Below are 13,183 nucleotides of genomic sequence, written 5' to 3'. Positions count from 1 at the left end.
GAGCGGATTACTCAGCCCGGCCCCCGGTAAGGGCGGTGCAACTCCGCCTGGGGCAAAGACATTTGAGAATCACTACAACAGGCCCCTCCCCCAGAAGATCAACAAGAAACCCAGCCAGGACCAAGTTCACCTACCAAGGAGTGCAGTTTCAATACCAAGGAGAGCAGCGGAATTCCAGAGGAGGAGAAAGCAAGGCTTGGAACTCATGGCTTTCTCCCCATGATTCTTTAGCCTTGCAGTTAATTTAATTTTTTTTCTTTTTCAATTTTTTTTTCTCTTCTTCTGCTAAATTTTTTTAACTTTTACCCTTTTCTTTTTTAACGTTTTTTAACTAGTTTATCTAATATATATATTTTTTCCATTTTATATTTTTTCATTATTAGTTTTCTTTTTTTATTTGTTTCTTTTTTCTTTTTTTTTTTTTTTCTTTTTTTCTTTCTGAACCTCTTTATATCCCCTTTCCCACCCCCTCACAATTTGGGATCTCTTCTGATTTGGCTAAAGCACATTTTCCTGGGGTTGTTGCCACCCTTTTAGTATTTTACTTGTTCCTTCATATACTCTTATCTGGACAAAATGACAAGGCGGAAAAATTCACCACAAAAAAAAGAACAAGAGGCAGTACCAAAGGCTAGGGACCTAATCAATACAGACATTGGTAATATGTCAGATCTAGAGTTCAGAATGACGATTCTCAAGGTTCTAGCCGGGCTCGAAAAAGGCATGGAAGATATTAGAGAAACCCTCTCAGGAGATATAAAAGCCCTTTCTGGAGAAAAAAAGAACTAAAATCTAACCAAGTTGAAATAAAAAAAGCTATTAATGAGGTGCAATCAAAAATGGAGGCTCTCACTGCTAGGAAAAGTGAGGAAGAAGAAAGAATTAGCGATATAGAAGACCAAATGACAGAGAATAAAGAAGCTGAGCAAGAGGGACAAACAGCTACTGGACCACGAGGGCAGAATTCGAGAGATAAGTGACACCATCAGATGAAACAACATTAGAATAACTGGGATTCCAGAAGAAGAAGAAAGAGAGAGGGGAGCAGAAGGTATATTGGAGAGAATTATTGGAGAGAATTTCCCCAATATGGCAAAGGGAACAAGCATCGAAATCCAGGAGGTTCAGAGAATCCCCTCAAAATCAATAAGAATAGGTCCACATGCCCGTCACCTAATAGTCAAATTTATAAGTCTTAGTGACAAAGAGAAAATCCTGAAAGCAGCCCAGGAAAAGAAGTCTGTAACATACAATGGTAAAAATATTAGATTGGCAGCAGACTTATCCACAGAGATCTGGCAGGCCAGAAAGAGCTGGCATGATATATTCAGAGTACTAAACGAGAAAAACATGCAGCCAAGAATACTATATCCAGCTAGGCTATCATTGAAAATAGAAGGAGAGATTAAAAGCTTCCAGGACAAACAAAAACTGAAAGAATTTGCAAACACCAAACCAGCTCTACAGGAAATATTGAAAGGGGTCCTCTAAGCAAAGAGAGATCCTAAAAGTAGTAGATCAGAAAGGAACAGAAACAATATACAATAACAGTCACCTTACAGGCAATACAATGGCACTAAATTCATATCTCTCAATAGTTACCCTGAATGTTAATGGGCTAAATGCCCCAATCAAAAGACACAGGGTATCAGAATGGATAAAAAAACAAAACCCATCTATATGTTGCCTACAAGAAACTCATTTTAGACCCGAAGACACCTCCAGATTTAAAGTGAGGGGGTGGAAAACAATTTACCATGCTAATGGACATCAGAAGAAAGCAGGAGTGGCAATCCTTATATCAGATCTATTAGATTTTAAGCCAAGGACTATAATAAGAGATGAGGAAGGACACTATATCATACTCAAAGGATCTGTCCAACAAGAAGATCTAACAATTTTAAATATCTATGCCCCTAACGTGGGAGCAGCCAACTATATAAACCAATTAATAACAGAATCAAAGAAACACATCAACAATAATACAATAATAGTAGGGGACTTTAACACTCCCCTCACTGAAATGGACAGATCATCCAAGCAAAAGATCAACAAGTAAATAAAGGCCTTAAATGACACACTGGACCAGATGGATATCACAGATCTATTCAGAACATTTCATCCCAAAGCAACAAAATACACATTCTTCTCTAGTGCACATGGAACATTCTCCAGAATAGATCACATCCTTGGTCCTAAATCAGTTCTCAACCGGTATCAAAAGATTGGGATTATTCCCTGCATATTTTCAGACCACAATGCTCTGAAGCTAGAACTCAATCACAAGAGGAAATCTGGAAAGAACCCAAATACATGGAGACTAAACAGCATCCTTCTAAAGAATGAATGGGTCAACCAGGAAATTAAAGAAGAATTGAAAAAATTCATGGAAACAAATGATAATGAAAATACAACGGTTCAAAATCTGTGGGACACAACAAAGGCAGTCCTGAGAGGAAAATATATAGCGGTACAAGCCTTTCTCAAGAAACAAGAAAGGTCTCAGGTACACAACCTAACCCTACACCTAAAGGAGCTGGAGAAAGAACAAGAAAGAAACCCTAAACCCAGCAGGAGAAGAGAAATCATAAAGATCAGAGCAGAAAATCAATGAAATGGAAACCAAAAAAACAATAGAACAAATCAATGAAACTAGGAGCTGGTTCTTTGAAAGAATTAATAAGATTGATAAACCCCTGGCCAGACTTATCAAAAATAAAAGAGAAAGGACCCAAATAAATAAAATCATGAATGAAAAAGGAGAGATCACAACTAACACCAAAGAAATAAAGACAATCATAAGAACATATTATGAGCAACTCTATGCCAACAAATTTGACAATCTGGAAGAAATGGATGCATTCCTAGAGACATATAAACTACCACAACTGAACCAGGAAGAAATAGAAAGCCTGAACAGACCCATAACCAGTAAGGAGATTGAAACAGTAATCTAAAATCTCCAAACAAACAAAATCCCAGGGCCAGATGGCTTCCCGGGGGAATTCTACCAAACATTTAAGGAAGAACTAATTCCTATTCTCCTGAAACTGTTCCAAAAAATAGAAATGGAAGGAAAACTTCCAAACTCATTTTATGAGGCCAGCATCACCTTGATCCCAAAACCAGACAAAGATCCCATCAAAAAACAGAACTACAGACCAATATCCTTGATGAACACAGATGCAAAAATTTTCACCAAAATACTAGCCAATAGGATTCAACAGTACATTAAAAGGATTATTCACCACGACCAAGTAGGATTTATTCCAGGGCTGCAAGGTTGGTTCAACATCTGCAAATCAATCAATGTGATACAACACATTAATAAAAGAACAAGAATCATATGATACTCTCCATAGATGCTGAAAAAGCATTTGACAAAGTACAGCATCCCTTCCTGATCAAAACTCTTCAAAGTGTAGGGATAGAGGGCACATACCTCGATATTATCAAAGCCATCTATGAAAAACCCATCGCAAATATCATTCTCAATGGAGAAAAACTGAAAGCATTTCTGCTAAGGTTAGGAACACGGCAGGGATGTCCATTATCACCACTGCTATTCAACATAGTACCAGAAGTCCTAGCCTCAGCAATCAGACAACAAAAAGAAATTAAAGGCATCCAGATCAGCAAAGAAGAAGTCAAACTATCACTCTTCGCAGATGATATGATACTATATGTGGAAAACCCAAAAGACTCCACTCCAAAACTGCTACAGCTTGTACAGGAATTCAGTAAAGTGTCAGGATATAAAATCAATGCACACAAATCAGTTGCATTTCTCTACACCAACAACAAGACAGAAGAAAGAGAAATTAAGGAGTCAATCCCATTTACAATTGCACTCAAAACTATAAGATACCTAGGAATAAACCTAACCAAAGAGACTAAGAATCTATACACAGAAAACTATAAAGTACTCATGAAAGAAATTGAGGAAGACACAAAGAAATGGAAAAATGTTCCATGCTCCTGGATTGGAAGAATAAATATTGTGAAAATGTCTATGCTACCTAAAGCAATCTACACATTTAATGCAATTCCTATCAAAGTACCATCCATTTTTTTCAAAGAAATGGAACAAATAATCCTAAAATTTATATGGAACCAGAAAAGACCGCTAATAGCCAAAGGAATATTGAAAAAGAAAGCCAAAGTTGGTGGCATCACAATTCCAGACTTCAAGCTCTACTACAAAGCTGTCATCATCAAGACAGCATGGTACTGGCACAAAAACAGACACATCGATCAATGGAACAGAATAGAGAGCCCAGAAATAGACCCTCAACTCTATGGTCAACTAATCTTCAACAAAGCAGGAAAGAATGTCCAATGGAAAAAAGACAGCCTCTTCAATAAATGGTGTTGGGAAAATTGGATAGCCACATGCAGAAAAATGAAATTGGATCATTTCCTTACACCACACACGAAAATAGACTCAAAATGGATGAAGGACCTCAATGTGAGAAAGGAATCCATCAAAATCCTTGAGGAGAACACAGGCAGCAACCTCTTCGACCTCAGCTGCAGCAACATCTTCCTAGGAACATCGCCAAAGGCAAGGGAAGCAAGGGCAAAAATGAACTATTGGGATTTTATCAAGATCAAAAGCTTTTGCACAGCAAAGGAAACAGTAAACAAAACCAAAGGACAACTGACAGAATGGGAGAAGATATTTGCAAATGACATATCAGATAAAGGGCTAGTGTCCAGAATCTATAAAGAACTTAGCAAACTCAACACCCAAAGAACAAATAATCCAATCAAGAAATGGGCAGAGGACATGAATAGACATTTCTGCAAAGAAGACATCCAGATGGCCAACAGACACATGAAAAAGTGCTCCATCTCACTCGGCATCAGGGTAATACAAATCAAAACCACAATGAGATATCACCTCACACCAGTCAGAATGGCTGAAATTAACAAGTCAGGAAATGACAGATGCTGGCGAGGATGCGGAGAAAGGGGAACCCTCCTACACTGTTGGTGGGACTGCAAGCTGGTGCAACCACTCTGGAAAACAGCATGGAGGTTCCTCAAAATGTTGAAAATAGAACTACCCTATGACCCAGCAATTGCACTACTGGGTGTTTACCCTAAAGATACAAACGTAGTGATCAGAAGGGGCACGTGCACCCGAATGTTTATAGCAGCAATGTCTACAATAGCCAAATTATGGAAAGAACCTAGATGTCCATCAACAGACGAATGGATAAAGAAGATGTGGTATATATACAAAATGGAATACTATGCAGCCATCAAAAGAAATGAAATCTTGCCATTTGCGACGACATGGATGGAACTAGAGGTTATCATGCTTAGCGAAATAAGTCAATCGGAGAAGGACAACTATCATATGATCTCCCTGATATGAGGGAGAGGAGATGCAACATGGGGGGTTAATGTGGTAGGAGAAGAGTAAATGAAGCAAGATGGGTTTGGGAGTGAGATAAACCATAAGTGACTCTTAATCTCACAAAACAAACTGAGGGTTGCTGGGGGGAGGGGCGTTGGGAGAGGGGGTTGGGGTTATTATGGACATTGGGGAGGGTACGTGCTATGGTGAGTGTGGTGAGGTGTGTAAACCTGGCGATTCACAGACTTGTACCCTTGGGGAAAAATATATTATATGTTTATAAAAAATAAAATTAAAAAAAAAAAAGACATAGGATGGGCAGCAACGGTGGTATAATGGTGAACATAGCTGCCTTCCAAAAGACAAAGCTGAATGAATTTAAAAAATCAAGTTCCATGTCTATGTTGTCTATAAGACAGTCACTTCAGACCTATAGGCATACAGATAGGAAGTAAAGGGATGGGAAGAGATAGTCCATGCAAATGGAAGCAAAAAGAAATCTGTAGCAGCAATATTCGAATCAAAACAAAACAATAGACATGTTTTAAAGATTTTATTTACTTATTTAACAGAGAGAGGGAATACAAGCAGGGGGATTGGGAGAGGGAAAAGCAGGCTTCCCACTGAGTAGGGAGTCTGATGATGGGCTTGATCCCAGGACCCCTGGAATCATGACCTGAGCCAAAGGCAGATGTTTAATGACTGAGCCACCCAGGTGCCCCCAAAACAATGGACTTTAAAACAGACTGCTACTAGTGACAAAGAGGGCATGACAATGATAAAGGAATCAATCCAACAAGAGAATATACCAGTTTTAAATATCTATGCACCCAACATTAGAGTACCTAAATATAGAAAGCAAATATTACCAGACATAAAGGGAGAAACAGATAGTAATATAACCATAGTAGGAGACTATAACACCCCAGATACATCAATGAATAGCCCATCCAGATATAAAATCAATACGGAAATACTGGCTTTAAACTACACATTAGACTAAATGGACTTAATAGATACATACAGAACATGCCAGCCAAAAACTGCTGATTACCTTGTTTTCAAGTGCACATGGAACACTCTAGGATTGGTCACATGTTAGACCACAAAACAAGTCTCAGTAAGTTTAAGAAGTGCTTTTCACTATCATAACAGTATAAAACTAGAAATTAGTTATAAGAGGAAAACTATAAATTCACAAAGGTGTAGATATTAAACAACATGTTACTAAACAAGTGAGTCAATGAAGAAATCAAAAAGGAAATAAAAAGAATACATGGGGAAAATAAAATTGGACACAAAATACTCTAAAATCTATGGAACCCAGCAAAACAAGTTCTAAGAGGGAAGTTTATAATGATACAACCCTACTTCAAGAAACAAGAAAAACCTCAAAAAACAATCTAACCTTACACCTCATAGAAAGAAAAGAAAGAACAAACATAGTTTAAAGTTAGTAAAAGAAGGAAATAATAAAGATAAGAGCAGAAATAAATGAAATATAAAGACAAAAAAGATCAATAAAACTAAAATAAGGTTCTTCAAAAGGGTAAATAAAATTGATCAACTTCAGCCAATTTCATCAAGAAAAAGAACAAGAGAGGACCCAAATACATGAAATCTGAAATCAAAGAGTAGAAGTTACAACTGACAGCATAGAAATACAAAGGATTGGGGGCGCCTGGGTGGCTCAGTTGGTTAATTGTCTGCCTTCAGCTCAGGTCATGATCCCAGGGTTCTGGGATGGGGCCTGATATCAAGTGCACTACTCAGGGAAGTCTGCTTCTCCCTCTCCCTCTGTCTGCTGCTCTGCCTACTTGTGCTCTCCCTCTTTCTCTCTGTCAAATAAATACATAAAATCTTTAAAAAAATGAAATACAAAGGATTACAAGAGACTGCTAGGAACAACTATATGGCAACAAACTGAACAACCTAGAAGAAAAGGATAAATTCCTAGAAATGTACACTTTTCCTAGACTGAATCAGAAAAGAAAAGAAAGAAAGAAAATGTGAACAGAATGATTCCTAGCAATGAAATTGAAATAGTAATCAAAAACCTCCCAAAAAACAATTTTACTAAACATATGAAGAACAAATAATACCTATTCTTCTCAAACTATTCCAAAAAGTTAAAGAGAAGAGGATGCTTCCAAATTTATTCTATAAGGCCAGCATTACCCTAATACCAAAACCAGATAAAGGTATTGAAAAAAAAAATTACAGACCAATATTCTTCCTTCATAAACATACATGCAAAAATTCTTAATGAAATATTCAACTTAATTAAAAATGAGCAAGAGGACCTGAATAGAGAATTTTCTGAAGAACATACAGACGGCCAACACATACATGAAAAGATGCCCAACATCACTAATTATCACGGAAATGCAAATAAAAACCATAATGACTTATCAGCTTATCCCTGCCAGAATTGCTAGTATCAAAAAAAAAACAAGAAATAACAAATGTTGGCAAGGATATGGAGAAATGGGAATGGTCATCTGCTGATGGTGAGAATATAAATTGTGCAGCCACTGTGGAAAACAGTATGGAAGTTCCTTAGAAAACTAAAAATAGAAGTGTCATATAATTCAGTAGTTCCACTTCTGGGTATTTATCCAAAGAAAACAAAAACTCTAATTTGAAAAGATACGTTCATATGTTCATTACGGCATTATTTACAATAGCCAAGATGTGTAAGCAACCCAAGTGCCCATCAACAGATGAATGTCTAGAGACCATGTAAAATACATAAAATACATATATATTGGAATATTACCTCACCCATCAAAAAAGAATGAACTCTTGCCTTTTGTGAAAACACAGATGGATTTAGAGGGTATTATGCAACAAGAAATACGTCAGAGAAAGTCAAATGCTGTATGATCTCATTTACAAGTGGAACCAAAAATACAAAATAAACTGACAAAACATAAGCAGACTCAGATACAGAAGCAAACTGCTAGTTGCCAAAGGTAAAGGAGTTGGGGGGTTGGGCAAAATAGATGAAGGGGATTAAGAGGTACAAACTTCCAGTTATAAAATAAGTCTCAGAGATTAAAAGCACAGCATTGGGAATACAGTCAATAATATAATAAATTTATATGGTGACAGATGGCACCTAGACTAAATGTCTGATCACTTTGTAATGTCTATAAATGTTGAATCACGATGTTGTACACCTAAAATTCATGTAACATTTTATGTCAACTACACTTCAATTAAAAAAAAAAACAGAGAAGACACAAATGAAAACAGTTTTATGTTAATATTTGATTGTATTTATAATCAAAAGTTAACACATTTTCTCTATCCTATGTCTTTAGGTAACAGAAAAATCTCTGCAGTATTCAATGTGCATTTTACTAAATAAAAAAAAATTGCTATTAGTTAAAATGGAACTCTGCAGAATTAATTTTCCTCAAAGACAGAATGAAGCAGAATCTACTAGAGATTATATAACTTTGAAATCTTCATTGTATTATTTATATGGTCCTATGGTTTCTATAATTCAACTATCCACATGTGTATTTATTAAAAGCCAGATGAATGGGACACAGATTTGCTCCTTTGTAATGAAGATAAAGATAAGGAAATCTAGATGGATGTAAAAATGTAATAAATTTTGAAATATTTTCCAAGTTTTTGGGCCAAATCAAATTTTTTTTTTTGATGATAAAAGTAGAGGAAGAGTAACATGTAATTCTAAGTTTGAGACAAAATTGGTTAGTGTCATGTGGGGAGATAAAATCATAACCTTTAAAGTAATGTTCTCCTCAACATTTGCCTCTCTACAGGACAGAAATATTTCCCCCCCAATTTTATTGAAATATACTTGACATATAACATGTATAAGCTTAAAGTGTACAACATGATGATTTGATATTGTATATACTGCAAAATGATTACCACAATAAGGTTTGTTAATACTTCCATAACCTCACATAATTAGAATTTGTGTGTGTGTGTGTGTGTGTGTGTGTGTGTGTGTGTGTGGTGGTGGTGGTGAGAATATTTAAAATCTACTCTTTCAGAAATTTCAAATATACAATACAATACTCTTCACTATAGTCAGCCAGAAAGTATCCTTGTTCAGACAAGGATGCAAAAGGGAGAGTTGAAATCTTAGCTAGGCATATATTTTTCTAAGTGTCAAAAGAAATCTTTTAAGTTATGTTAGAGATCTGATGACTGAACCACTTAGAGTAGCTATAATTTCCATACATAAAAGTATACTGTAGGGGTAAAAGCAAAGCAGGTATATTAAAAAAAAAAAAAATTGAGGTGGATAAAACATTGCTATAAGGCACTATAGAAGCATTTCCTGTATTAGTCCCTAGTGGAAAGTAGTACCACATCCAGGACAATGATTTTCCTGACTGACATTTTAAAAACATTATCTAATACCTTCATTTGGAGTCTCTTTGCTATATTCTTGGGCACATACTTTTGAACTATGTTGTCATATTAACCTTGAAAGTTAGGTAGAGAATTTGCATAATATAATAGAAAACCAAAATTTATGAAGATTGAATGGCCTTTATTTTTATTTTACTATTTTTTTACTGATGATGGTTAATTTTCATCTAATAACTATCATTTTATTTCATTAAAAAGGATTTAATTTATTTAAGCTAAGGAAAAAAAAATACCCATTTCTCCCACTCCCACCACCTCTTTTAACTACCAATGTGTTCTCTGGATCTATGAGCTGTTCGTTTACTTGTTTGTTTTTTATAATTCTACATCTAAAGGAGGTCATAAGATATTTGTCTTTTTCTAACTTATTTCACTTAGAATGCCTCAAGGTCTACCCACATTGTCACAAATGGAAAAAATATAATTCTTTTTTATGGTTGAATAATATCCCATTATATAAATATACTATATTTTCTTTATTCATTTGGCTATTGACGGACACATGGATTGCTTCTACATTTCACTTATCATATATAAGGCTGCAATCATCAGAGGACTGGATATATCTTTTCAAATGGTTATTTTTGTTTTCTTGGTTTACTTAGAAGTGGAATGGCTGGATTATATGGTATTTCTGTTTTTAATTTTTTGAGAAATTCCATACTGTTTTCCATAGTAGTGAAAATTTTTTGAGAAACTTCCATACTGTTTTCCATAGTGGTGAAAATTTACATTTTCACCATCAGTCCATAGTGCTCCCTTTTCTCTACGTCCTTGCCAACACTCATTTCTTATCCTTTTGATGCTAGCCATTCTAAAAGGTAAAAGGTGATACCTCTTTTTTAAAAGATTTTATTATTTATTTATTTATTTATTTATTTATCTATTTAGATCTTAAGAGAGAGAGCACAAGAAAGGGCAGCAGGGAGAAGCACGGTCCTCACTAAGCAGGGAGCCCAATGTGGTTCTCAATCCAGGACCTGGGGGTGATGACCTGAGCCAAAGGCAGATGCTTAACTGACTGAGCCACCTAGGCACCCTAATCATTGTGGTTTTGATTTATATTTCCCTGATGAATAATATTGAGCATCCCTCATGTGTCTGTTGACCATCTGGAAAAATGTTCATTCCATTCGTCTGTCCATTTTTAAATCAGACTGTTTTGGGATTTTTTTGGGGTGGGATTGGGTTTTTTTGTTGGTAGTGGTGGTGGTGGTGGTGGTGGTGGTGGGTTGTGGGTTTTTTTTGTTTTTGTTTTTGTTTTTTGCTGTTGAGTTGTGTGAGTTCTTTGTATATTTTGTTTATTACCTCACATGGCTTTTAATTAGAAAAGATAGACCAAGATTTTCATCATAGTTATTGCCTTTAACACAAACTAATCTCATCAGGTCTTAGCTCATTATTTCCATATTCCTTAAGCACTCAACTGTCCTGTAATAGTACTACTCAAGGTAGTCACTCCATAATAAGATGTGCTAAAATGTAAATCAATGTATTTCTTCAAGAATTCTCTATCTCTCTCTGTTTCTGTCACACACACATATGCATATCAATATCTATGTGTAAAGATATGGACATATACATATATGTGTAAATATAATTAGTTGCCCAGGGATAATTATCTATTTCTATATCTATAATATATAAATATACAATGCATATTTATATACACATACACATAATATATAGGTGTATATATATATATAAATATATTTGTAGGCATATATTCAATTGAATTAAATAGTATGCTTAATGATATAGACTAGGCATTAACAAATTAGGGACTGCTAGTTGATTGCCTGTTTCTGTAAATCAAATTTTACTGAAATACTGTCATACCCATTCATTTACGTATTCCCTGTGTCTGCTTTTAGCACTATAAGGTATTGCAGGTGTGATAGAGACAATATGGACCATAAAGCTTCAAAGACTTACTATGTGGCCCTTTATGAAATGCAGTGGAGGAGTGAAGAGCGTCAGGATCACTTTGTCCTTCAGGCATGCACTGGGCTGGTGGTGCAAGGGCAAAGATTTCCCCAGTTGCGTTACCACCCAGATCTTAACCTCCTGATCTCTGAGCTTTCCCAGTTGCTAAGGACTGATGTTCTCATAGGATAAGTGGGTACACAGGACTTTTATTATTCTATAGGCCCTAAATACCTGCTGTAAGGGTTCTACAGGGGCAGCATAAAGACTGTTGCATTAACATTTTATGAGGAGCTCAGAGAAAAGAGAGAATATGCATGACCCTGAAAAAATTCCCATTCTTCTCTCTTCAAAGCTTTTTAGGATGCTTTGAGAACCCAAACACAGACAGAGGCTTATTTTCTTCTTTTCCAATGTTCTTTTATCCCAGGGCAGCAAGTCAGTTTCATTTCACATTTAAAAAAATATAAATAACAATGAAACTTGTGCAAATCACTCTAACAATTCCAGTTCAACTAATAGTTAGAAAAAACTCAGTTACTGTTTCTCCAGAATAAAGTCTGTAAGAGTTAGACTGTCTCTATGGTACCGAATGCACTTGAACAAATTTTTCAAAATATTATCCTGTTTTCTTTTACACTTTATATTCAATTGGATTGGTTCAAACAATTACATATTTTGAAATCCCTTTATATACATATTTTAGACAAGTACAAAGCATATTTTTTAAAAGTATGATTGTTTAAATCTATAATCAAGAAATTCTCAGTTAACTTACATGTCTCTGGGATCCATCATATTCACATCTTTCAATTTTTCCCAGGCTGCCATCTGAGAAATATAGCTTCTCTGCACGGTGGTCAATAGTGAGACCATTTGGAGTGAGTATGTCTGTACTGACCACCACTTGAGCGTTCTTCCCAGTCAGGGTAGATCTCATGATACTTGGATGCTGTTCATTCCAGTTGGTCCAAAACATTAAACTAATTAAAATGAAAATTATGATAATAAATTAAAGCTTTCGTTAACAACAGAAACAGTAGAAACATGACTATGTCAAACTTCAAAAAGAAAAAAGTAAATTTATTTGTCTCATATTTGATGACCCTTAAGGAAGTCTAGGTAATAAGTGGAGATACGTATACTCTATATGCATGTATCTTTTTCTCAGTTCCTTAAATAAAACCTAGAAACAATTTCTGAAAAAAAATTGTTTTGTACATTCTCTCAAATAACTTAATTGAATCAATTTGATGTATAGCGAGAATTTATTTTAATCATGGACGAAACAGTTATCTCTTTCTTTAATTGGCAAATATCTAAATCTCCTTCTCTTTCCTGGTTTGCTTTTTAAATTCTGCATTCTCCTTTGCATATGTTTTAGAGAAATACAATTAATAAACTCCTATATTTCTTTAATTTCTTTTTTTCTCTCTTTGTCAGTTTGATATTTTTATAAATGACAATGTTGCT

The 13,183-nt window shown here is 35.3% G+C and overlaps 1 protein-coding gene across 1 annotated transcript in view; it reads right to left on the bottom strand.

Moving 5' to 3' along the window:
- Window positions 1-13,183, bottom strand: part of LRP1B (LDL receptor related protein 1B) — a 1,927,222-nt gene that overhangs the window by 335,590 nt on the left and 1,578,449 nt on the right. The window contains exon 43 of the mRNA XM_032856138.1: window positions 12,489-12,693. Within this exon, the coding sequence (XP_032712029.1) occupies window positions 12,489-12,693 (205 nt within the window). The remainder of the gene's footprint in view (window positions 1-12,488; window positions 12,694-13,183) is intronic.

This window comes from Lontra canadensis, unplaced genomic scaffold, assembly GCF_010015895.1.
Source record: "Lontra canadensis isolate GAN:19392208 unplaced genomic scaffold, GSC_riverotter_1.0 scaffold11, whole genome shotgun sequence".
Classification (NCBI taxonomy): Eukaryota; Metazoa; Chordata; class Mammalia; order Carnivora; family Mustelidae; genus Lontra; species Lontra canadensis.
This window is presented reverse-complemented; position numbering and strand designations above follow the sequence as displayed.